Source organism: Manacus vitellinus, unplaced genomic scaffold, assembly GCF_001715985.3.
Source record: "Manacus vitellinus isolate BGI_N305 unplaced genomic scaffold, ASM171598v3 scaffold_5_pilon, whole genome shotgun sequence".
Lineage (NCBI taxonomy): Eukaryota > Metazoa > Chordata > Aves > Passeriformes > Pipridae > Manacus > Manacus vitellinus.
In genome coordinates this window covers 14747804-14775273 of record NW_021940682.1, presented here as the reverse complement: position 1 = coordinate 14775273, position 27470 = coordinate 14747804, and the positions used below count along the sequence as shown (strand labels likewise).

Here is a 27470-nt window from a genome sequence, read left to right as displayed (position 1 = left end):
GATGACAGATAAAATGACAGGGATGAAGATGATGCATAGTTCAGATCTAAGCAGGTATGGGAAAAAGGTCTTACATAAGACTTATAAAAGGAAGGACACAATACATCTAAGTTCTGCTGAGCAGTTGTGGCCTGAAGAAGTGAAACTCATACAGGATAGGAGTTATCTTTCCCCCTGCAATGATCAGCTACTTCCTAGCTTACAGGTCTTCCAAACCTAAAGTGCTTGGAAGGCTGGTACCATCCAGACGAGAAGAAAGCTGTGACCCACTATGTAACTAACAATTAGTGGCTATAGGAAGGCACAAGACCTGACCGCTGCAGTCTGGCTGGAGGTATTTCTAAAGTAAGCAATCTATTCAGAGGCATTAACCCACCTGCACTCCCATGTGCACAGGACAGCCTGCCCAGCAGACCACTGGGTCACAATTTGCTTTTCTCTTGGACCTGTCATGAATGGCCACCCTTACAAGTGATATTTCTGGGAAGAAGACCACATTTTAATGGCTTTGTTTAGTAGCTTCCACTCTGTCAGTGTGCAGTTTGTGCTGTGGACACAAGACAGAAGGTGGTGCAACCAGTACTTTCCAGCAGTGAAAGTCAGTGGAGGTATTAGCGGAAGCAGGATTGGACCCTGAATAAGCAGGGGAAAAAAAAGCACCATATGCTGGAAGGAGATGAGTATTATGTAAATAATAAGGCACAGAGACATTTTGTAAGTGGGCAGGCCGATCTCATTATTTATCTACAATTAAACTAAACTGTGGGGTCATATCATCCTATTACAGCTAGCAGATTAAACTCAGGCTGTCTCTTTTTGTTATTGTTTCTGATGGGGTTTTGGAGCTTTCTTAATTCAGGTCAAAAAATGAGAAGCTTCTTCATAAGCATTTTAATTAACCAGCTGAAGAATTCTCTTGCCCCCAGAGACTCACAGTACCAAATCCAGAGCTCAGACTGTCATATTTCAGCTCAAATTGTGCTTGTGCCCTCTTATTCAAGTCAAAAACACAGGTAGCAAATCAAACCCACCCTCCTCCCTCATTGACTACTTGGGAAAAAAAAAAGTATCTTGAAAGTTTGATTTTTGACCTAAACATGTTCTTTGCAATCTCCAGTCCATGAGGACCAGAATGTATGAGGAAAGCGACCCAAATCTGCAGAGAAAAGCCCTTTTGGCTGGACCTTGGGGCTGTGCGCACTTTATCACAGGCATCTTTCCTTCCCCAAGCCATCATCAGTGCGATAGGGTCATCCAGCATTGTCTCATGGTTGAGTAAAACTCCAGTCCTTTTGCAGGGCTGCTTGGTGCACTGTCCACCCGGGGAGAGGTGCTCAGTTGAATGGTTGGGTTCCTTGGGAGCGTGCTGCTCCTCAGGCAGATGAGGAGCTCCTTCCTGGTCTTTGGTGGCTCTTGCCCACATTCTCTAGGTTGCAGCAACTTTTAGTAGCAGTCCTGCAGCATGCTGACCTTGCACCACAGCCACCCATCATCCCAGCAGGTTTGTTCGGGGAGAGGAGTCGCACACCTCAAAAATGGGTGTGGGGGAGGAAGGCAGGCCCCCAAAGTCCCCCACTCCCCCGCATCCTCCTCTATGTGGAGCTGGCGCAGATCCTGCTCCTTTCCAACTTGTGGGGTAGTGACGAGCCGTAAGGGGGGAGGACATTGAAGACCAAGTACGGTTTTGGGAAGGACAGCAGCTCCATGTGGTGGGGAGAGAAGGAGAACGCGCTGGGCAGCCAGGCAGTTGTCAGCTGTCCTTGCAGCGGTGAGTAGTATCCCATAGCAGGAAAGGAAGCAGAGAGCTTTCTTGGCATCAAGCTTGGAGCCTTTCAAGAATAAAAACGTAGTTTCAGGTGAATCAATATGGACTTTTATTTAGATACAATTTACAGTCAACCTTATTTGTTTCCCTGGTGCTCAGTAATTAAGAAGAAAAGTTTAGAAGTTCCTAAAGTTCCTAAAAGTTTAGACTTCCTAAAATCTGGTTGTGTGCTGTCACCCAGGGAGTAAGGCAAAATACCCTTTTTTCTAGCCATGAAAAAGCTTCTGTCAGGAAAAGAGCCTGTGTGCCAACCACATAATATTAATAGTCCTGGACATGGCAAGGGTCAAGGGCAAAAAGTGGTGGTCAGCCTTACAAGACTGGATGTTTTAAAGAGATACTGTCTGTTAAGAAACATGGCTTTGTGGCTGCAAATGTCTTATTTTCTTCTCTTCAAAAAATTTCTGATGATAAAGACAGTTGAATTAAAGTATGATTTATGGAGAAGTGATTTACAAGCAAAATGGGGAAAGACTACCCTGCAAGACACCTCATAGCATATTTACAAAATGGGTTTAATATTATGAAGAAATGTGTTATTTGACCAGATTTGCTGGGATTTCTTGTCATCATATTGCCATTTTTGTTTTTTCTAGTTCTCCTTCTCTGGGATAGTCCCATGTGAAGTGATTACCTGATGAAGGATAGCTGTCTCTCCCTCGGTGGCTTTATACATAGTGTTCAATACTTACTGTGAAATCTGACTTAGGAGCAGGAATGAAATCAACTTCTGTAAGATGCTGAAGGCCACCAAAGTTGCCAAATTTTTCATGTTTCCTCCACTTTGCTCGCTGATTCTGGAACCAGATCTGGATAGAGGTAAGAAAGAAAAGGCACAGAAATTAACAGAATATGAAGGAGAAACTGCTCACAGCCAACTACTTTCCCTACTCTCTAAATGATCGTCATAAAACATTGACATCCAGCTCAGCAGAACCAGGGGTTGAATCTAATGGAATATAGTGGGTTTGATGCAGCACCTTTCACACTCTGCATAGCATGTGGGATCTCTGGACTATCATGACAGACTCTTTTCTACCACAGCTCACAGAAGATCTAGAATCACCCTAATCAAGGAAAGACACTGTTGCAGCTCTTACAAGCCTCTCCTGTGAAAGCAGATCCTTCTGTGGTCAAAGCTGTGCAGCAGTCAAGGCCCATGACATTCTGTTTTCCCTGTTTTCCCCAGGAGGTGTGATGTGTTGCATGACAGGTCTATTTTTCGCTGGTTCCACATGAATAGACTGAGAAAAGATCTACCTAGATGCTTTGCTGGGCTGCAATAAAAATGTGCCACCAGTGGAGATGCAGTAACAGGGTTCTTCCTATATCTAACTGGTAGCATTTTGAAATTCACATAAGGGAACTAAGCAAAAGACCCAAGGGGATCACTCAGCAATCTATGTTGTCTGCCATCTCTTTTGCCTGAAAAACAGACAAATAATTTTCTCAGGGGAGTTTCTTTCATCTATTAGCTGATTTGACCAGTCTGACTTCTGGAAGAGGCACACATGTATTTATTTTGAAGCAGCAGTAATGCACCTTGCTGCATTGTTGTGAAAAGTAGAATTCCACTTCCACTGTAGTTTCTATCTGGCTGAGGGACTGGCTGTTTGAATGTAAGCAATAGGGTCACATGAACACAAAGTGTTAGTGATCAAAATCAGATGCAACTGGATATAAATATGTATGTATTTTAAACCAAATAATGAGCAGCTCAATTATTTCTGCATCTCTTGCCCAGGAAGTAATGGGAATGTCAGGAGCCCTCTGCTGTATTACTGATAGTTAGGAATACCTGAGGTCATTGAAATGACAGTTTTATTTATCTGAGTTTGCATGTGTTTGAGAACTGCTTAGTCTGCATGAACTGCTCCATTTCCTTTCTACCATGTAGGAGTTATGTGGTGGAATAGCACCACTTAACACTGACAAAGTGATTGAGAGAAATAGGGGGCTGAAGACAACATTCAGCCTCTGAAGTGCTCCTTAAAGTCTGCACACGGGATAAAATTCTCACTTACATTTTTTTACTAAAGTCAAAACTTTCAGTCGTTCTCAGACCAAATTGGTCTTTTCTGCCCAACCGGCTCTGCAACACACTTACCTGTAACATGGTTTCTCAATGCCCACTTTTCCAGTGTTCCTGAGCTATGGCACTGAGACAGAGCACAATACTCCCATGTGTGTTCACAAAAGTCACACCAGGGGCAAATGCCTCCTTAACCCTGACAGAGATTTCACAAGACTCATTTACAAGGACTAAAATAGAATGCAGAGGGAGGGTGATATGCCCCATATTGTAGGAATGGCCTCCATTTGTTTTACTAATTATGTAGTTCAAATTCATCTTTTTGTCAGTAAATGGTTCCTATGACATATCACCTTTGAAATGTTGCCGTGGGACACCTGTTGCAGACCTAGTTTTTTGTCTACTAGCACATGCCATTTGATCTGCTCTGTTTTCTTAATCCAAGCAGGTTGTGGGACCAAGGTAAGATCTTCACAGTGCCATGTCATCAATGATATCAATTACCTTAATAAACCAAATACACAGAATCATTGAACAGTAGACTGATTTGAATTGGAAGGGACCTTCAAAAGATGATCTAGTTCCAACCCCTCTGCTGTGGGCAGGGACATCTTTCACTAGACCAGGTTGCTCAAAGCCCCATCCAACCTGACTTTGAACACTTCCAGTGATGGGACACCCACAACTTCTCTGGGCAACCTATTCCAGTGTCTTGCCAATCTCACTATAAAGAATGTCTTTCTTATCTTCCTAAATCAATCTTCTTTCAGTTTAAAATTGTCACTGATAATCTCATCATAAAAAGATGACTTTGGCAGCATCTTTTTTTCCATAAGCCAGTGTACTCTTCATTAACAGAGACTCATATCATCTTTTTCACAGTTTTGCAAAAAATCAGTGTTTGGCTGACAGGTTTCCCTGTTTACCCTTTAAGTACTGACACAACGTTACATTTCTTCAAGGCCCTTGGAACATCCCTTGTGCTCCAGGACTGATTTAATGTTAACACTGATGATCCAAAGTGCTTCTCAAGCAGCTTTTTAAGAACTACTGAAGGTAAGTCACTTAGATGTCTATATTTACAACTGTAGCAGCTGCTGTTCAACATTGTCCTTACAGAAAGTGTTACCACCTTACCTGACATATGTCCAAAGATAGAGCAGAAATTATGACTGAACATCTTTCCTATTTAGGCCGTATCCTTGACAGTCCTACTGTTTCAGTAAAATAACAGATCAATATAATTGATTACTTTTGGGTTTGTTTTTTTGTTCTTAATCGACTTTTATTGAGTTTTTGATCTAGAGTTTTTCTGACCAAAACTCTGGCCTGTAACCTCCTGCTCTGCTTATTCATTTTTTTAAATTTCTTGTTTCTAATGTTTACTCATCCAGCATTCTTCATTTTCTCTTGCATGTAGGCATGCACACATGCAGTGATGCAATTTCATCTATTCACTTAAGCTGTTTCACAGCAGTCATATCTTTTTTATTGGTTGGAGGACACAAGCTTTTTCACAGTTATAAAATGTTTTATTTGGTTATCTGATTGTTGTTCGCATTTTTTCCCCAGTTAAATTACCTTTCTGAGGTGATTTGACTTATATTGCTTTAGCTTTGTGAAAACTATTATTTCAAAGTACCAAGAGCACATGTGAATTCTCAGCATGCTATTTGGTTTATATGTGATAAATGCAATCAATCAAAATTATAACAGCTTGTAACTCGCACCTAAGTTACTACTAATTTTTGCTTCTGTGGCTGATTTCCCTTTAGCAGCTAAGATGAAGTCAAACACAGAATTTCCTGTGTTGTGTGTAACCCTATCTGAACTGGTTATTTGTCATCTTTAATTCATACGTCGTGGACTTTTTACTTCCTTCGTTTACATTTCAGGTTGATGTTTCCCATAATAACTCATTTTTGTTTTTCCCCATACAGATTATAAATAATTTTTTAAAACAGAAAAGTGCCCTTTTCTTTCCTGTGATTCGTTGTTCTGTTGGGAACACTGGCTGGTAGCCCGGCTCGTGCCTTATGCCATTGGAAATGCATTGTTGGTGCATTGATATCACTAGTAGGCATATTGTGGCTATGCAGTTCCAATTCTCCCTGTCACCTAACTATGAAGCAATATCATCATGGTTAGTCAACAGCCTCAGGCATGTCATAGTCAATAAACTGCTTCCTGTTGAACTTTGATTGTTAGAGTGGGATATGTGCATAGAAGTGCATCAATGATTCTACAATTATGGCAAGAAACTACCTTGTGCAAAAATCATCTCAACAGTGCCTGATAAACAACACCAAATGTCAATACACAGGGATATGTACATTTTAATGTAGCAGATCTCATATGCAGTAAACATCTGGGGTCAATTTTTAGCTCAGTCAGCAAGACTATATTACAACTGAGGGAAACTGGATTACTTTCTGTGCACTGAAATTACAACCGGGACATTTATAGCCTGTGATACCAAAATACAGAACACTAAAGAAAGCATTTTCATTTGGGCAGCTATTTCCACATTTTTTGAGACCCTGTGGAAGATGGATGTGGATGACAGTTTGTACTGGATGAATATTAGCCCGTAAACGGTTGATAAATGACTAATAAATATTTTCATAAATGGCCGCTCTGTCGCTACAGAGTCCGACAGGTTGCTCATAACCATCTGTAACTCCTATTTGCTATGCATTTAGTACACTTAGAGCTCCTGCTAACCCTTTGATTAATCCCATTTGGTTAGTCACAGTTGGGTGACAAATACTTCTTCCCTATTTGTAAAAGGAGAACAGTGATACTGGCCTTGTCTGTAAGGTAAGAGAGAGGTCACGTAATTCATTAGCATTGTCACCCAGGCATAAGCTATTAAGAATGTACTCTGAATAATGAATTGCTGCAGTGAACATAGCCTTTAGGAGAAACAATATACCTGAACTCTGGCTTCTGGGAGGTTTATCTTTGCTGCCAGTTGATTGCGAATATGGACATCTGGGTAGTGAGTCACTTGGAAAATCCTCTCCAGTTCCTGGAGCTGCTCAGCTGTGAACGTTGTCCGGATTCTCCGTTTCCCTTTCCTCTCAACTGTGAAAACAAAGAAAGGTCTATTGCTTTTTACAGGAACAACCTGTAGGACTACAAGAAGATTCAAAGAGCACATTGCACAGGATTACATTGATGGTTCTTGAATATCTCCTGTGAGGGAGATTCCACAGCCTCTCTGGGCAACTGATTGCAGTGCTCAATTACCCATCCCTATCTTTTCCTGTCATACTGATCTTACCAAGCTTTCCTCCAGCTCTGATGTATTATTTTATTGCATTGTCACTCTACAAATTTGGATGAATTTTCTCCTCCCAACAAGATCAAAGAGTTTCCAAAATGTGTGAATGTTGTGGAGGGAAGTTGACCATTACAGACTGACTCACCACTGTTCTCTTCCCATACCATTCCTTCAGCAGTAGGGATAGCCAGCATTTTGACTTTGCAGTTATAAAGAAAAGGTATTTTTCTGACTATACCATTGTGGTGTGTGGACTTTCTAAACAAGCTTAGCCTTCATAACTTAACCTTAAAACAAGGCCTTAAAACCCATGGGGAAGTTTCGGTGTTGTGAATTCCTCAGGGGACTCATAGACTGCTCCATTCCTTCACCTGCTGTGGTGTGACCACGCTAAAGACGTCCCTCAGCACTTCTATACTGTTTTGAAAATGCCCTCCTACACCAGGTATTTTATTTAGACCATGAACTTTGTGTGACACTTGGTGTAAGTTAAAATAAGGTCTAGGTTGCTCTGAAATGATGCTGAAGGGCTGATGTCTTCCAAGGAGGGGAAAAGAGCAGCAGAAGTGAGCTCTGAGGCAGCTGATCTGCGGAATGTGGAGTGCAGTCTTGCCCCAAGGCTGGAATCCTCTCTGATGCACCAGTGGAATATCTTCCAACTGACACTGAATGACCAGCACAAAAAGCCATGCTCCAAGTGCAGTGAGTCACAGGGTTTCTTCTACTGAGCTTGGAAAACTGCAGCCTGATAGGAGCATAAAAATTCCGATATCATTAGTGGCTATGATGAGTTTGCTATTCAGTGACCTGGAGCAATTGTCAATGAAACCTTGTTGCTCAAAAAAATGACTGCTTTGAATAACTGCTTTTGGTCTTCCATGGTCTGATGACAACTACCAATTCATACTATGTAAGTAGATGCATACCCTTCCTAATGGGAACAGTTAAACAGCAGTCCCTCAAAGCAACTTTGTGCTTTCTTTTCGCCCCTTTTTGTTCATCTATTAGCATATGCTTTTCCTTTTGAAGGCTAAAACTGTGAAAAGGTAACTAAATGCCTTGGCCAATATAAATTGGGCTCTGTGCCAACCAGAAAAAGGCATCTTTCATCTCTAATCAAAACTTCATCATGACTCTGTTAACATAGAAAATAAGGAATAAAAATTCTGTCCATTGACTTGGTGGGAAAGAGTCTGGGACACGATACCACTGCGAATATTTCATAATTTCTAAACCTTTTGGGTACTTTGAAAGGAAACCAGTCATGCAAGAATAACTGAGGAGTGTCATTTATCATAAACACTGTCAATACTACCTTGTCTCAGAAACAGCCTAATAAAGCTGATGTCCAACACAGTTAAATCCATGTCATTAGGCTTTCCACCAGACTATCAAAGTACTACTCATTAAACTGCAGCACTTGCTTCAGCCCCCAGAGAAAAATGTTATTTACATTGAATCTTGCTGGCACTATTGGAGCAGAGATTTGAGATGAGAAATATTTTTGTGCGTTTATACTGAAGGTATGAATGGGCACTGTCTCCTAAGAAGCCCTGATTACATCTACTTCAACCTTTCCAAAAGATGTCTGTAAGGGGGTTTATTGCTGCATCCAATAAAGGGAGATATCAGTGCTGACAGTATGAATCTCAGGACACTACATCCCCTGTAGATATGATAGGGTTCATGGCTCATCATGGTGTTTCTTGTCTGGAAGATTTTCACCTCACACATCTATGTGGGGACTGCCCTCCATATCCTCCAGGGAGATACTCCAGAGAGGTAAGATTGAGTACCAAAATGGTATTTTGTCAAGTATATTGTGTTCTATCATACAGTAGTGAATCTCTCTGCTGTATTTGTATCAATATGATTTATGGTATCTACACTGCTCTACTACAGGGCAATTCATGTAGTAGATCCCCACAACAAGTGAAGTTTACCCTAACCTTGTCACAGCCTCAGAAATTTGATGCCTCCCTGAGATGTCCTGTATGTCTCTCTGAACACTGAACTGAGTTCCTGCCTCTATCCAGGGTAGAAGACTGGCTCTACAAACCTGGGAGAAGCTGCAGTCTATCTTCAGCATTTCCAGAATGAAGCAAGAAATCCTGCCTACATCCTGGAAGTTTCTGAATTAGAAAAAAATTACCCCCCCCACTAGATGAACTGGATTATAATTTCATGACTCTGCAAAGCAAGAAAGAAACTGTCTACATTTTAAACCATAAGATGTCACATCAAATAATAATAAAAAGGTGTATTTTAGTATTCTATCAGAATACAAAATATAATGATTTAGTCCCTTCTGTCTCATACCTTAACCAGACTTGGTTAAAAGAATTGGGGTGACTGAACTGAACCATGATGGGATTGAAGCAAATGCCAAAGACTAGCTGGATCAGACCTCATTGTGACAGGCACCATGCAAACAGCAACCATTAGTTCTTGTCTTAGGCAGGACACTTGGTACAGAGTTTATTGGATTAATCGACCTAGACAAATTCAAGAAATCAGTTGTCACAAACAATGCTATACCATGTCTGCAGGGCTCAGGTGTGGAATAAACTCAGTAGTGAAGATCACGAGTGTAGAAGGAGCTGCAAAATCTTTGCTGCAAAGAGTACATGAGAATGAGAAGGCAAAGGCTGTGCACAGCTGGTGTAAATTTGGGAAGCAACTTTTAGCTGAGCTGGGACACCTTATGGTACTTGAGAGACAGATCCATTGCCTTGAACCAGACAGTATTTTAAGCTGCTGGAAGTGGGATGGGCAAGGCGTCTGTCTGTCAGATAATGGCTTACTATATTCTGTGCCATTACCACCTAAGAAGCATCCAGGACTAGAGAGCATGGCTTGAGAGAGAACTGGTTCAAGAGTTTCTTGTGTCTGAGATCAGTTTCTTTGGTGTGAAAATGACCCGGATAACTTGGTGATGGGCAAAAGAAACTCCCTATCAGTCCTCTCTGATATCCTTCACGTTTTTCCTTCTTGAAAGGTGAACTGTTTTACAAACAAAACTCTTACATAAGGGAAGGGTCTACACAGTGCTCAGAAGTGTCAATCCTACTGAAATCAGACTTTTCAAAGCCAAAATTCATCAAATTGAACAAAATACAGTAACATGAGGTCAGTTATGGGCCAGTAGAGACTGAAGGACAAGCTTTGATTTCAACTAGAAATAGAATTAAATTGATAACAAAATAGAACCCTGTGAATTAATCAAAGCTTTTGCCAGTAGGAAATCCAGAAAAGTGCATTTTTCTACAGGTAATCAGTCATTCTATTTTTATTTTTTTTAAACTATTAAGAAATAAAAAAAAATCTTGGACTCTGTGTTAACATCTGCTCTTGCAAGATGAAACTTTCTCTGACTGTAGCTGTGATACTTCCCTTTGCCTTGGGACCTTAGCTTAGAGATCCCATAGCAAACAACAGCATTCAGAATTACAGTCTAATAAAGAATGTGGGTGGAAGATATAAGACTAGAAAGTGTTGGAAGTGTAACATTGGCTTTTCAAATGTGGCTATAGAGTCTCTGGGGAAATAAGACTCTGTCTGAGTTTCCTGAGCTATTTTTTTATGTAAAAGCTGGGGATATTCAAGTGCGCTTTTATGCTCTGTGAAAGTCATTTGCAGGTTAGCTGACTGCTGAAACCAAGCCTGAAAATACCAGGTAGCTAAATATGTCAGCCTTCTCAGATGCTTAGAGATACAGCTGTCTATACATTGCCTTGCTGTTGACATTGGAAGGGCCAGATTCTCCAAGCTGATAAAGCAGTATAGCTCCTTTAAATTCAGTAGCAGGCTCATTTGTCCTCTGCAGATCTGCTTTCTTACTAGGTCAGACTTGGAGCAAGTTGGGACATTTGAACTTTGTAGAAACAGAGATTCGTCTTGAAGGTGCAGAGTGGAAGGATGAGGTCAATGGCTACAAGTTGCAGCAAAGAAAATTCTGATTACAGACTAGAAAAAAAATATTTTCATCATGAAGATAGTCTGACGTGGGCCTGGAGAAGCTGTGATGTCTCAGTGCTTGGAGACATTCTGAACTTGACTGGACAAAGGCCTAAGCAATCTGATTTAAGCTGGCTTTGCATAGATTTGGGGTTGGACAAGGTGGCCTCCAGAGGTCTCACCCAACTTACTTTTTTATGTGATCTCTGACCTACCAATACCCACATAGGGTAAAACCACCCCGTCATTTCTTCCCTAAAAGAGTAAGGGAGTTTAAGTCTTTAATACTATGCACAGCTCAAAGAGTCTGATTTGCAATTGCTTGTATACACAGTTTTAGCTTAACATATAATGGCTTATTTTCACTGTCCTGTATAACACAGTTTCAAGATATTAGAAGTAGGAGCAAATCAATACTGAATACTGAATACTGAATGCTTGTACATGTCTGCTAACATTCACAGTTTGCTAAGTAGAAGTTGTGCAGCTGCAACAATGCCATACTTGGGGCAAATTTCTTCTGGGCTATAATCTGTAGTAGGCAGATAGCCTATGGTACACCTTGCACTGCTGTTTCTCAGCTGCCCTGCATATCTGAACCAGCTAGAAAAATGCTGTCTCAGGGAGATCTCTGCAATTGCATTCCCCATTTGCACTTACCCCTTTAGCAGGCTAAGACTGTTTCAAGCCTTCTTGGTCTCATTACATGGGTGCATACACTGGAGGGATAAGGAATTAAAAACCCAGGAGAAAGGCTGGAAGTCAGTGCTGGCACATATTTACTTTGTAGGAGGTAAACTGGATAGGTGAAAACTGGTGCAATCCTATTTGTCATTTCTGGACAGGCACTCTCTCATAGTATGGGATAGCCAGATCCAAAGATTTTGTTTCTTCTTTGACAAGGAGAAAACAGTTACATAAGCAAGCAAGTGGCTTTAGCTACGCATCCTCAGAAATGCATTTTTGTCTGTGCAACAAAGTTGACGGTATCACTTGTTTCTCAGAAGCAAATTCAGGTGTGTTGAAAAAGAGTCTCATTATATCTGGTTAAGTTTTGTTTTCTCCTTCTTGCCTTTGAAAAAGATGTTCCTCTCTCTTCTCTTCAATTAGATATATGGGTCTCCAAGCTAGTTCCTTCCTGTGGCTTTTCTGTGGTTATCTTATGGTGACATTCTGCCCATGACAGACAGCCCCATAGAAAAAAACACAGTTGCAACTCTATCAAAGGGTTATTACACAGTACTGATGGTATCAGGACAAAATGTTGTGTACAGAGATGTGCCCATGGCATTCCCTCTCCTAGTTAAAGAGGTGGCTTATGGCTTTCAAAAGAGCTTGTGCTGCAATATTTAGCTGGGACTATTGCAGTGTGGCTAATCTTTATTAAAGTGGTTTTTCAGCCTTTGTTGAGAAGCACTAGCATAGCCAGCGAGACTGATCCTAATTGGATAGGTACAATGTGCTCCAGATAAAGCCTCCTGCTAGTGAAATGTAGCATTTAGCACCCAGCTGCTGACTGTTCAGGCATTGCCAAAGTTAAGAGAGAGAAGCACAACTTGAACTTTTAAAGTCTTGACTTCCTCCCTTCAGTCCACAACTCCTTGACAGAAAGTTGCTTCCGCCTTGGTGTTGAGGGCAGTGCCTTAATCACTTGACAGCAAAACTGAAATGCAGAGAGGTACAGACTTCAGGTAGTGTGAGCAGCAATGCTAAAAATATCAGGCCAGAAACCTGTTTAGGCAAGCTGAACAGTGGTGGCCAAGGGAGTTTCTTAGTCTACTTGTCAAAGGAGTTGGCAAGGAGTAGACAGTATGTATGAAACCATTCATGCGAACAGTTTGTTGTGGAGGATTGTGCTCACCATCAGCCTGAGCCCCTGGTGAATTTAACCTTTCTCGTCTGCCAGCAAAGTGATGACAGTGTTTACAAGTGCTGCTGCCTGAAATGGTGTTGTGCATAACTCTGGCACAGCCAGTGGTCAGCAGAACATCTGAAGGATGAAGCATGCAGGCCGTGGCTCGAGGGGCCTCAGCTGACAGGGGTGTGTGGCAGTTTCCACCATCTGAATATCAGAGAATCATAGAATCGTTAAGGTTGGAAAAGACCTCTAAGATCATGGAGTCCAACCATCAGGTCTGTACCTAGGCTGAAGAGCCTGCACCTTCTTGAACTCCTTCAGGCCAAAGTAGATGTGGGGTACATGTGTACGTTCCCCATTCTGCTAAATCTCAAACTTGAAATGTACTTTCAGTGAATGTTTAGCCATAGTCAAACTTCATCTTGAAAGAAGTGGCCATTGGTTCTCAACAAGGAAAAGAGGTTCTCCACCACTCTTTCCACACTGTCTGGTCCAACATCTTTGTGAAAAACCAGCCATTTGACCAGGGAGGAAGCTGAGCTTATTGCAGGTTTCACAGAGAGCCTGTTTTCTACTTTATTCCTGCTCTTTGGGGTTCTTTGTACCTGCAAACATCTAGACATCAATCAGGCATGCTTATTTACATCCCTGCCTCAGAGTCTTTCCTCCAAGAAAGCATAACTCCATCATTATTTTGGTATGTAGTTTCTGCTGTTTCCCCTTTAAGCATAAAGGCCTTGCTAATAGAGTAAGTAAAACACCTGCCCTCAATTTCAAAGAACAATAATTAAAAGTACCATATCCCGGGGACGTAATGAAAAGTTCTAGGACAATTTAAGTGAAGCCAAGTATTCATTAAGACCTTTGAAATAAACTTATCAAGATGTGCCATCAGCTTTACAAGTGGTCACGTTACACAGATTTGACCAGCAGGAACAAATTAACCTCTGAGTCCTGTATAAGGTACCCTTTGGATTCAAAATTCCCAGAAAAGAAGAGACTGCTTGAGGAAAGCATTGAATGCTAATATTTGCTTTAACTAAATAAAAGTCCAACCCCCAAACCCATGAAGAAACAACACAAATGAAATTTATGATAGTCCCCCAGCTGCTGACAGCTTTGCTTTATTCAGTGCTTACTTGTATCAGTGAGACTTTTATTTTTGAAGGGCAGGAGTAAAGGATTAAGGTTTTGTCCTTTCATTTAATATCCAGGGTGTCCTTATAAACAGCCAGTCTTCAAAGAGGGAGAAAAAAAGGACCAGCCTTTAACAATACCTCAGGTAAACTCACCAAAACAAGGTCAATGGTCTGGGGCATTTCTAAATGTATATAGAAGAACACTGCACTTCAGAGACACAGGGCTGCAGGGACTATTCACACAGATAAACAAAAGACTGGTAAGACAACTAATGGCAGCCAAACTATATATATAGGCATTCATTTTTTTTCCCTCTTGCTTTTCCTTTTTGTTTAGAATCCTTCTTTTTGTTCTGCAGGACAGTGGGATGCTTGTGCCCTTTCTCGCAGTCCCATTGGCATATTCTGGGCAGCTGATATTTATCTGGGACTGTGATTATACAGTGCTTCATTATCTCTTTGGTGTTTCAAAAATGCATTAAGATAAGTCAGCATATTGGGGAAAAGACTGTTTTGTGAGAGATAAACCATGCTGTTTCACAGGGGTACATGGATTTGACCATATTGTTTGCAAATGAACAGTACAAGTGAATTTATGACTTCAGAGAAAACATGAACACTAAGCTAAAGATGTCTGCAACTGGCATCAGTACAGAGGGAACATGATTTACACTGGAATTTCTCCAGAACTGAGATTATCTCTATACTTTCCATTGTCTTTATCGTAATTGCCATCAGAATTTGTCAATATGCTTTGGGATCACAGATGCTACCATAATAATAAAACAATTAGATTAATAAAAAGATCCCTGAGCTCCCAGTCAGCATTGTGCAGAGGATTTTCACTATGGAAATATTTAGGTGACGTTGACTCACTGTGGCAGCTTCCTTTACAGCGAATAATGAAGACATGAGCTGCAGTAAATAACACGAGTCCCTGAACCACCTAGGCTTCACAGCCAGAACCTCTCAGTTTCTGGTGGAATTAGGAGCTAGTTCTGTTTATTGAAGCGTGATCTATCCTGTCCTTGAATTATTGCTCAGAGAAGGTATCCCACAAGACCAGATAACCACCAGTGTCTTAAAGTGATGCTGCTGTCTGGCTTCTCCAAGGCACTGATTGTTCCCTTGCTTGAGTAGAAGACTGGAATCATTACCCATGTGCAATGCTGGGCACATTGACCCACTGTTTTTGGATGTAAATATTTACAGTGCACACACACACACACACAGATGTGTACAATCGGACCCAGTATGTGTAAAAGACATTGCAAAATAATTGTCCATAAGGATTTGAACTAGGCTGGGATCTTGTACATGGCATTCTCCATCAGGAGCTGCCACAGGTCAGGTAGGCATGGGGATACATTGTTGTCTCAGGCTCCAATGCTTGACTGTTGTGAACTGGTCAAGTCCCAAGGACATCAGAGTGAGAAAAGAGAACTAATTAAAAGGAAAGTGGGTGCTCAGGATTTGGGTGTTTACATACTGTTGAGATGCCGAGCGACCGCCACAAGAGTTTGCCCTTGCTTTAGCAGCACTGGTGGTTGCAAATACCAAAGTGGCTGCAATTACTCATCCCACAGAGAGCTGGCCCAAGTAGAGTCTGTACTGGCAGCTCAAAGGCCTCCTTTAGAATGATCTCCTTCTAAAACAGGTTTTATCAATGCTGTTTCCCAAGAATCCAGGTTTTTTGAAAAAGTTCTGCTGAGCTTTCATGAAGAAAGCCACACAGGTGAAACCACTCCACATTGAGGACGAAGGCTCCCAAATTCAAATGAGGGCTTAGCAAAACCAAATGCCACTGTCAGCATGTCTCTAGTATATGAGAGCTCTTCTCTTTTTTTTGCTTACAATGCAGTCTCTAAGTTCAAAGTACAAGAGGCATTGCTCCCTGCAAATGGTTTGTGATAAGGGCATAAATCTATTTAGCTTAAATGACACTGCATTTCTAAACCGCTTAGTGGCAGAAGCCATTTTTGTGGGAAAAACAAATTTTTAGGGACACTTCATTGTTACAGGGTTTCCTGGAAATATGCTCCAAATTCATGCTCTGGGTCATGGTCAGGGTGCTCTTGTTATCTCAGACCACCTGCCCATGAGGGGGGCTACTGTCATAGCCTCCTCCTCACTTTTCTCACTCTATCAAAAAAATCACCAAAGTCCAGCCCTCCTTCCTCCAAGGTGATTGTATAGTGTTACTGATTTCTTCTGTTCCCTGACAATTAAACAGATGTGTATGCCTAGACAGAGCCCAGTGCCTTTCCTCACAAATGATGTAGGTGTTTTATATAGATAGAGGTAGGCTGAGAGAGGGAGGTGAGGGAGCACCCTGCCAAGGGCTTCTGATGTCTTTCACACCAGGAAGGTTTCCTGCTGCTGAGGCTGGTGCCGTTCCCCTGGGTGGTTGTGGGCATCCTCGGTGTGGTTGTGAGGGAGATCCTAGGGACACTTCCATGGCATATGCTATGGGCATTTGGCACTGCGCAGGTGTCTTGTCAGAGGACCTGTAACCAATCTCTAGCTACCATGCCAAAAGTGCGTCTGAAGCACCCCAGAGTCAATAGACATGTAAAGAGAAGTTAATTTGCTATCAGCTTGAGCTGTGAGGATTATAGACTGCTTACAGAGATGATGCAGTCTGCCCGTCCTGCAGGTACTGCTGCTGATTTCATCAAGGAAAGGTGACACCAGCCACAGCCAGGGGCAAGAGAAAAAGATCCACCAGCATTTTCCCCTAATGTTAAGTGGAAGAAGAAGGTTGAAGCTTAAGATGCTGTAAAGACCAGCATTAAAACTGGGCCTCCAGCTCTCTGCTAAGAATGACAAAGTGCATGAACAGGATCCGAAACATCATCGCTTGTGCACTGTGGGGAAAATGCCAATCCAGTTCTTTAGGATCATCCCTCCTTCATCAGCCAGTTTCTATCAAAGGCTCAATAACTGCGGGAACCAGTAGCCTAGAAAATGGCAGATCATTAAACCTCTGCTTGGTTTCAAAACTCCACCGCCTCCAGGGAACAGATGGATTTTGTTTAAAATGCCTTTGAAATATAAGTTGTCATTGAAAGGGTCTGCTCATCTTGGCTCAGTTTTGTGCAGATAATTACATGCTTCCTCCCCTGCTTTACTGATGAGGCTGATACAGACCATGGTGCTGGTCAATGAGGCTAAGTGCCAAGTTGGGGCAGCCACCTCCCACCTCTGGTGTGATACTTGTAGCTGGGGACTCCCTCACACATGAAATATGGTATTTTTATACTCAGAGGCAACTCTGACTGTCAGATACATACAGCCCTGGCTTTTCTGTGAGGAGGCAACAGGATTTTACCCTGCTACCATCGGCTGAGTGCAGCTTACAGGGCAGAGGGAGGCTAAAATACCCAGTTATCTTACAAGGCTTCTCTCTGCATCAAGATTGATGTCTGCCTTGTGCAGGAGGAGGAGATGACAGCAGCTTGTCACAAGACTGATGTATACCTTAGCATCAGCAGCAGAAACAAAGCTTTTATTTTAAATGTATTTCACAGAAAGAGTTGTTTCCACTGCCAGCTTGCAGAGTATGGAGCAGGGATGATGTGTGGATCTCCGGGAAGCCAGATGAGTAACCCCGCATCTGTGGTAACATGAGCCCACTAGTAGTTTTCAACTGACTTAAATGAAACTCCTTTTTTTTTTTCTGGAGTAAATAATAACAAATTGTACAGGAAACACCTTTCTGCTGCTACTGAAAACCTGTTTTCTGGAGTGTAGTATAAACATCTGTGTTTACCTTTCCTCAAATTCAAAGAACTTAAAGCAATTTTTGTCACATGTTACTAATAAATTGCTGCCTGAATGTTAGGAACTTGTCTTGTTCAGGTACCATATATCCTGCTTAGCCTAAAGTCTCTGTGCAACATATTGGAAAAGGCTATTTGTACTACCTAGTGCTTTGGCTGAAAGATAGACTGCTGTTTGTTGACACATCCTGCCAGATCTATGCACATGAACAGTTTGCCTGTGTGCATGCTGATGACCTCTCCATCACCCGTACAGTGGGTCCAAGGTGTACAGAACACATTGAGCTGATTAGGCACATTCAGCAGCCAGTCTCCCTATGTTGTGCAATGCACATTTACCAGCAAACGGGCGTTGCACAACCCTGGGAGTAAGGCTGCCCAACATGGTAACTCAGTAGATTGTCACCCCAAGCAGGAGGGCAATAAACACCCAAAGCAGTCCCTATCACTAACATTGGTAGGGCTGGCAGGCCTGAGGTAGACCTTTAGCTCAAAAGGTGGCTCTCCAAGTTTTTGATGGCAAGAGTGAAGAGTTACCATCCCTGTGACTCATCCAGGAGCTATAACCATCTACTGTGACTCAGCCAGTGGAAACATTCTGTGACGTCTGTTGCCAGGTATTGCCATGTACATAATTGTAAAATAACAAGCGTGGTTTTTGGGTACTCTAAGAGAAAGTTTGGATATAGAGGCACTCACCATGAAGTGGATGGTCCACTGGGAAATCACACAGCTGATCTTCCTCTTCTTCATGTTTTCTCTTGCCTTCCAGGTGTTCACGTCCTATGTCCTCACCCAGGAGGGACACTGGGCTGTCTCTAGGTCTTCTGCAGTGAGTTGCCTGCACTCTCTTTGCTCTGGCAATGGGTGTAGCACATGTGGTGGAGAGAAGCATTTTGGCTGAAGGTAAGTCACATTCTAACTGACTCCTGCTGCTGGAATCTGTGAAGGACACAGCACAAGACAGCTTTGAGTAAAGCAACCACCGTTCAGCGCAGCTTCTAGTTTGTGTGAAGAAAGTGGCCTAGATACTGTACCATTCTAACCAGATCATATTTAAAATGGCCTTAATCCTTCTGTGCATCAATGCCAAGATTCCCCCATGTTGCAGGGACAGGATCCTGGTGAATTTGACCACTAAATCTAGCCTGTTCTCTGCTTCCTTCCACCTTGAAACTTTCAATGGTCCTCATGGGAGATTTTTAAAAAAAGGACTGTAGAAATAAGGAGACGTGATCAAAGGATCAAGAAACTTCAGCTTCTCTGTCAGTATCCAAATTAGTGGTTGCCTGTTCTGAAGAACTCAGAAATACAGTAGGTATGGAGTTGCTCTGAAAATCTGATGGCAAGATTGCTGTGGAATTTGCTGGATGCCAAATGCTTTTAAAAATATGGTCCTTCCTTAAATCTCCCTGTAAGTGCATCTACCCTATAGGAAAATGGGCCAATGAATAGGATAAAGGTTAGTGTCTTCCCCAAATAAGGTCCATCTGTCCTTTCTTCTCCATCCTTTTTTCTTCATCCAGCTGCCTGCTGCTCTGATTTAGGCACTGGACAATTCTAAAGGCAGCCTTTGCCCAGGCTCTCAACATTTCCCATCTGCCTTTGTGACAGGTGACACTGGTGATACTTGGAAGGTACTGACAGCCAACTCATCTTCATGAAAGCACCTGTACACTCTTGTTGACAGGACAAACAAGAGAAGTACATATTGGCCCATTTTCATGAAGTGCAGCTGTAATGTTAACTTAGATTTGAGCATGGATGTTATAAACAATCTCTAAGGTAACCTCAGCAGTAACCAATGATGACGTGCTAGGACACCTGACCCTGAGTGGTTAGGAAATTGGTCACAGAAGCCACAATCTTTCTTCAGCCACAGCACTGCCTTACTACTAACAGCATTATCTCAGTGTGTAGCAGGGGCACCTCAAAGATCTTCCAGATTAGTTTTCTGCCCTCATGAATATGGTATGAGTTCTTACTCTTCCTTGTAAATGGACCTTGCAAAGCCATGCACTGAAATATAACATACTGGGAGGCTTTGTGGTTCAAGGTAGTGGTTGTCTGTGGCTGTTGGCATCCCAAGAGAGGTATATCAAATACTCCCACTCTCCACCCTCCTTCTTTTCTATATTAAAGCCTTGCCACAAACCCCAATGCTGAATGCTTTATATGCTGTCTTTGGTAGTTGCAATCAAAGCTTAGGTTTGACTCTTTAGAGACAAGACAATTGTGTCTATACTGCTTTAATGGCAAATCTAGAATTTGCTCTAGTTTTCCTCCATGCCTGGATTTCTTTGCTTGGAAAGGCAGACTAAGAGGCAACACATAAACATAATATACCCATTGGGGAATTTTAGTTCTATGGTTTGCGAGACCCTGAAGCAATTGTGACAGTACAGGTTTGTCTGCTATTACTGCCAAAGAACATTAAAATCTTGATGCTATAAAGGACTGCACTCCTGAGCAGTCACACACACCTACATTCTGGGGTTTGTGGCACTTGTGGCTGGTCCCCTCTCCCCTCTCATATCTAAACGGCAGCAGATGTGAACCATTACAGGTAGTACTGGAAGAAACTTCACTTTTTAATATACATTTTACAGATATATTTTACATATTTAAGTTGTCATATCTGGCGTTGGCAAAGCATCTAACTTTTTAGACTTGTTGGAAGTTAATTTTCTGAGCAAATAACAAGTTCTGTTTGTAACCAGCTTAGGAGCAATAATAAATATAACATCTGGAAACAAAGCACCCAATTCCAATTCTGCTCTCAGTAAAAGCCCACACAATAGGAATTTTATAGAGGATTGACACTGACATGAAGTTATAAGAGCTCTGAAAATTAGCCAAAGCCTCATGTAAATACAGGATGGTTGTTCAAATGTTATCTATACAAACCATCACCAATCTTCTAAACACAATTACATATGTCCAGCCATGCAGACTTTAAAAACCTGGTATGAGGTTCACCTCTGTGTTTGAGGCATATTGTGCAAAATGGGATTAATTTAATTCCTTTAGTATCAACTAACTTTGAGTTTTCTGGTGAGAAAACAAGTGAGGTTTTGACCAATATTTCTGGGATAAAGAAGAAGAATAGACCTGGGACTGGTCACAAGCATGGGGCTTCAGTTAAATGATTTGCTCAAGAACTCAGAGGATATCAGTGTTGGCCTAGGTTCTTAGCGCCCAGGATTTCTATCTTGGTACCCCATCCCTAAATTAAGGACTACTTGCATTCCTTTGCTAAATGTGATGCTGTGAAAATTAATATGTTACAGAATTGATGATGCTTATATCCTACAGTAATGCAAAATGTAAGGGTACGCAAGCAAGGTGCTCTTATGGGGAGTTATTAAAGATTTCTAAGAGTGACATTATCATTTTCTTAATTATAGAAGACTTTTAACGTGTCTTCGTCCTTCATATACAACTTGCCTCCCCAAAATTTTTCTCTGAGATGTTCACATACCCCAGTGAGAGGGGTAAGAGCATAACTTATGTATGAGCACGGATAGAGTAATTACAGACCGAAGTAGGGAGAAGAGGGAGAGAAGGGAAAACAGTTATAGATAGATGGGAAGATGCCAATGTTTTTGTGAGTTGGTGAAAAGGAGGTGGAAAATCTGTTGTTTGAGACTGAAGAAGCAAATTAGAAGGGCATGAACCTTAAGGAGAGGCTGAATAAATCAAGGAAGTTTTCTGGAGGATAAGACTGAAGGTAGATATTACCAAGTTTAAAGCACATAGCTCAGAGTTAGGATCTCTAAGGTCTAGTCAAGTTTTCATTGCAACCTTCTCTCGTGCTTGTTGTCCTGACCAACTAAGGAGATTGTTGGAAGTCGTGACTCTTTAGGCAGGGAGCTCTGAAAAATACCCATGAACTGACATGGGGTAAAACTTCCCTCAGGGAATGCAGTTTTGTTTTGTTTTGTTTTGTTTTGTTTTGTTTTTTTCAGGGATGGCAATAACATTTCAGCCTAGCACAACGTGAGATATCTGTTGCTGTCACACATAGAAATGACTTTGACTTGTGGCTCAAAATGGTCTCTTTCAGTTGTATAGAAAAGAATGGAAAATTTCAGGGAAGATAGTAGGGTTTCACTTTGGAAGCAATAGGTTATTTCAGATGACGTAAGTTCCATTTAAGCCTCACTTTTTTTTTTACCCAGGTGTATCTGATGTATTGTTTTTCCTTAGAATAGGTGGGGTGATTTAGTGGTATTGGCCGGGTGGTATCTGTTCAGTTAGATTCCTTCAGCTTGTTTCCTCTTTTGTGATAAAGCTGGGTGGAGTACTGCTAAAAGTGAACAATCACAATATTGACATTTGTATGTGAAGCAATGGTCGTATTCCTATTAATTTGCATATCTTTAACATAATGGAGCATAACACAGGCAGAATGACAAAATTACTGTATCTGTTACTGCTTTTACTGTTAATTCCTCATCCCAAGCTCTCCCTGACTTGATAAAGGACCTCCTGCAGGCAAAATCTCACTGGTAGAAACATCATTTCAGATGTACTTTTAAGTACATTGAAATCATGTTCCTAGGAATTTCAGAAGAATGACTTTTTTCTGAAATAAACCTGATATTCTTCTCTGTTTTAGATGAAAGAGTTAGCACTAGGGAGGAGATCAGCCCTTGCTAGGTGTTTATTTGGGTCCCTTGCAAAGGCCATGGTTACCCCTTCTAGCTATTCTGACAAAAGTATGAGAGGAAAAGCATAGACTGCATACTAAAATGTCTCCTTGTTCATTATTTGTTTTTTTTAACTTGGTAAGAGTCTTTCAAAGATTTCAGTGGGTTTCAACAACTGAAGCTCCAGATTGTCCAATAGTTGTGCTTATACAGTGAACTCCCTAATGTCTAATACTGCAACTGGGAAGCCAAATGCTTCAGAGAAGACTGCACACTCCTTACTCCAAGTCCCACTGGAATTACACTCACAAAAAATGTGAACTTAGAAGTCAGGCCCAGAGATCTCCTCATATATGATCAAGTCCTGCCCCAGCTTCCTATGAGAGGCTGGCACTGTACATCACAACATCCTTTTTGTCAGAGACTCATAGAATAATTTAAGTTAGATGCAACTTCTAGAAATCATCTGGTCCAGCATTCATGAGTTTCCTTGGGAAGCTTTGCCTATGCCCCTCATTTAGAATCATGAGTTGGAAAAGGCCTCTAAGATCATTGAGTCTGAACATTAGACCACTGAGTCCAATAATTTCTGACATTCTGCATCTTCTGTTTCTCTGGTCCTACCCATCTCCTTGGCTCATAATGGTCAGATTTAGACTTCAGGTGTGATCTTGTAGTCTGTCTACATCAGATGATGATTCTTCGGCCTCAGTATTTAACTTACAGTAGCCACGAGTATGTATGTAGTGCCATACAGTTCTCATATGCCATATAGATCTTCCTTCCTCTCATATAGATCATGGCTTTGGACAGATACATACCACAGGGGATGTGGGAAATGTTCTTAAAATCCATAGTAAGATATAACTCAGCCCTGACCTTTAGTACTTCCTTCTTTGCTGCAACCGAACTCTTATGAGAAAGCAGCTGAACTTGTGTCCCATCTGGAATTTCCAACAAATTCCCTAGCTCATTTCAGTTCCCCGACCTTGGCCAGCACCGAGCCATACTAGATATGGCTGACTATTTACACAAGTTGTTTAATGCCATTGTTATATGGCATGAAGTTAAACAACTTTGATGAAATACGGCAATTATCCCTAGATGTACAGCACAGGGTATTGCACTTCTGAAATAAATAAAACTTACCTGAATAAATCACATTTCTGTTCAGAAAGCAAAGGGTAATAAGCTTAGGTATCTCTTTGATGTTAGTAAGAAACAAACAGTGAAAAAGTTTCTTATTCGTTCTCTTTTTTAAACATCCTCGATCAATTGCAAAAGCAAAGTACAACATTTTTGAAGATTTCTACATCTTTCCTGTTTTCTCACCTCCAGTAACAGTCAAGTGAATCTTCAAGTGTGTATACTCTTCTCATTAGGTAACATTTAACATTGTCTTAAGTATTTTAATCCAACCTTGCTTTCTAGCAGGGGTGAGAAGAGTCATTATATTCCCTTGGTACAGCTAAGTCTCTCTCTGTCTAGGTGACAAAGCAAAGTTAAAGGCAAGGCCTGGTGGTTCTGCTTACATTGCTTTCAAGGTGAAAAACTGACTGTATGCTCAGGTGGAGCAATTTGGGTTGAGGCTGCACTGGAAGGCAGTAATACAATCCTAGGAACCTACCGTGTCCTGCATACAGATTTGTCAGACCTCGTGCTTGGAGCAGCGCGCTTAGCCAAGACACGGAGTGAAACTGGGCTTCAACATATTGATCCTGAAACGGACTTCATATAAAAAAGTCCTGTCTCTGTCGTGCTTCTCTGTTCCCAGAGAAGAGTCTCATGTACTTAAAATGCAATTCTATGGTCTGTGTTATGAACAAGCACTGACTGAGTTTTCAGTGATGTTATCTGTCTCACTTTGGATCCAGTGGCACAAAGTGACTGCTGTGGGCCCTCAAGAAAGGACTTTCAGCTCACAAAAACTCGCTCCTACAGCTCACACCAGCATTTCTCCCCCTTCACAATGTGGCACCTGTGTTCCTTTGGCACACAAGCCCCACTGCATTTGCACCAGCATCAGCTTGTCCTTGTCCACCCCTACAAACTACCAAGCTTTTGCTTGTATCAGGACCAGTTGTCCAGTTCCAATCTGTAAAGGCAGCTTTAGGAAACCTCTGAGCACTCTAGTTCTCCAACAGTACCAGTGGTGAAACAGCCAAGCAACACTTGCCCTGGCCTTCAGCAATCTTGTCTATCTTTGAAACAGCCCTTTCTTTGGGCAGGAGGCAGTACCTCAGATGACCTTGAGAGGTTCCATCCAACCTCAATTACCCTATGGTTCTGTGAAAAATCAGCAGCACGCTATCCCTTTTCCCCATACATAAGTTTCCATGGAAAGCTGCAGCTACTGGCAAAAAGGCAGCAGTCAGATACTGAGCCCCAGTGCCTGGGGCTTCCCCAGCTGTGAGATGTGTGGTGAACTGACTGTCCCATGGTCAAGAGACAAGTCTGTACAGAGTAAGTGAAGTTATCCTGTGTCAGAGATAAACAAAAAATCTTGTGCAAAGCATAGCAGTGTCAGGGAGCTCTAGTCCAGCCGGTGACTAATGTTACACTAATGAGTACTTTCCTTCCCCACTTAGGTCTTGTTTGCTTTCCAGTCCAGGTCAGTATCCAGTTTAGACATAAAAGGAGATGAAACTATGTGAATAGACAATGGTTAATTGGACTGCCAGGTTTTTGGAAAAAGACTCTCTCCCTTACTAATGGGTGGTTCATTCAGTGTCCTCGGAAATGGGGTGCTGAGCCATGAAATGGGGTGCTGAACCCATATTACAGAAAATAAAGTGTAGCATTTAGCTTTGTTGAAAGCAGTTGAGTGAGAGGTGAGTGAAAATTTTCTGTCAAAACTACAGGTCATTTTTCATTTGAGTGGATGTGTTTGTATACATAAAACATATCCTTTTCATGGAAGATGTAGATTAAAAAAGAAGAAGATATATTAAATCCAGAAAATGTTGGGCATTGGTCTTTGTTTAAGGAAAAAAAAGAGACTATCTCTCTTGTTGACTGCTTCAGTGGGGGTAAATGTTCACTCAAGGCCAAACTCAGCTAAACTGAGAAAACTGAAGTCAAAAAGGCTAATGCAGTTGCTGCTTTGCTCAGATTAAAGTCATGAAAGTTTTCTACTAGCTGCTTTTATTTAGTTCATGAAAGAACCTAGTGTCCATGATGATAAGCAGAAATGATTAAACATATATACTTTCTCTTTTCTTATTTCAGCAACTGAGTTCTAAAACTGCTTAGCTACCATCACCCTTACAGACCATTTCTCCTGCTTGGGATGAGTGGTCAGATTTATCAGGAAAGGGTGCTGGTATGAGATTTGGCTGTAATTCCAGAAAACAGTCAACTCTTGATATAAGTGAAACTCCAAAAATTCCATTAAATTTTAGCAGTTTTAGGCTAGTTTCCTGAATTTGAATACCTGTCCTTACTTATGACAGGCATTTATTTGTCTATCTTTTTTTAATAAAATGAGTACTGTTTTTTAAAGGGAAAGACACGAGGCTGTTGTATTTGTTTACAACAGGCACTTCTCACTGTTATTGAAGACAGCTACCTGCAATAGGTGTTCAGGTTGCATATTCACCTCTCCAATGACAGTGGGGCTTTACAATGCACAAAACCACAGAGCCCAGTCTACTGTGAGGTTGAAAGCAAATTATTTTTTAAAGATTATTTCTGTATATGTAATGAATGATTTGTACCTGATTAAGGAAATGTCAGATTCCTACAAAAGCTAAGGAATAAAAATTCTACATAATCAAACACGACAGCTCTAGAGGTTAGTAAGAAAGGAGAATTTTCATTAAGTGTTATAACTGGTACTTACCAACAGCCAGTGGTGACCCTGCTTTTACGGATGGAGATCTCTCAATGTAGTTCCTTCTCTTCCTGGTTTCACTGCTTAGGACAGTGCTGGCAGAAGGTTTCTTTAAGATTTCCTCAATGGAAAAGGACAGGCTGGGCTTCCCCTGTCCAGCACACCCCCGGGGGTCCATCGTATTCCTGCCAAAGTGGCTGTGGGGCAGAGAGTCCTCTCCTGCTCTCCTGGCTCTCGGAGCACCCTGAGGAACATGCAGCTGGGATGGTGCGTGTCTCTCCCCACCCATGCCCGGGTGACCTGCTGGAGCACTGGGAGGAGAGACGAAGGCAACCCACAAGTAAGCACACACACCTGCTCCCCTCTGCTAATCAGGCCGGAACCAAGACCTGCACTCCTGTGTCTGGGGAAGACAGCATTAGAAGTGGGGGTTAAAAGCCTTACCAACCCCACCCACTGCCAAGCATTTCCCCTGCCACTCAGATTTAGAGCTCTGAACAATCACATGGCCATTCCAGGAGGAGGTGTGCTCCTTGCAGACCCAGGTGAAAAATGCCCCGGGAAGGGTTGCTTCTTGCTGGTAAATCCTGTCAGTGGGGCAGTTATCTTCCTTTTACGCTTTAAGGCTGAAACCTGCAAAAAAGCCCACTGGATTTGTACCATGATAAAGTTAAGAAATAATTGGCATGACAAATATTTATCCCTTGTGTCACTTACTAGCAAGAGAGACAACCTGTAAACTTCTCTTGCATACAACTAGGTGTCACATATGAAAATCTCCCTCACAGCAATTGCCAGGTTATTCTTCAGCCATCTCTCCCAACCATCAACTTTGGTTCAGATTCTCTTTTCTTCTACTTTGGAAACCCTTTGAACTTTCCAAGCAGGTGCTTTTCAACGTCATCCAATCTTATCAGTCAGAAAGAAAAAAAAGAGATGGCCCTTGCAACATATGTAGGAATCAGAATTAGGGCCCTCTACCTCCCACCTATGCAGATAAAACATTATTTCATTTCTATCCTGAGCTATGAGGCAAGCCATCTTGATAATCATCCCACCAGTTGCTTATGCCTCCCAATTAGGCATCCACTGCAGGGGGAGAAGATT

The 27470-nt window shown here is 41.7% G+C and overlaps 1 protein-coding gene and 1 long non-coding RNA gene across 3 annotated transcripts; one reads left to right on the top strand and one right to left on the bottom strand.

The window, feature by feature from the left end:
• Positions 1 to 9255, top strand: LOC108641007. 2 transcript variants are annotated; one of them, XR_003916208.1, is made up of 4 exons: positions 1 to 54; positions 2422 to 2644; positions 4820 to 4913; positions 9180 to 9255. It is a non-coding gene; the product is annotated as an uncharacterized LOC108641007 (long non-coding RNA). The 2 variants fall into 2 exon arrangements; XR_001921661.1 differs by lacking the exon at positions 1 to 54 and having other exon boundaries at positions 2031 to 2644.
• ISX (intestine specific homeobox) lies at positions 1593 to 26541 on the bottom strand. Its single transcript, XM_018080266.2, has 5 exons — positions 26373 to 26541; positions 18579 to 18821; positions 6793 to 6944; positions 2518 to 2634; positions 1593 to 1829 (listed from the first exon to the last, which is right to left on the bottom strand). The coding sequence occupies exons 1-5, from the start codon at positions 26539 to 26541 to the stop codon at positions 1593 to 1595; spliced, it is 918 nt and encodes a 305-aa protein (XP_017935755.1).
• Positions 26542 to 27470: the final 929 nt, after the last annotated feature.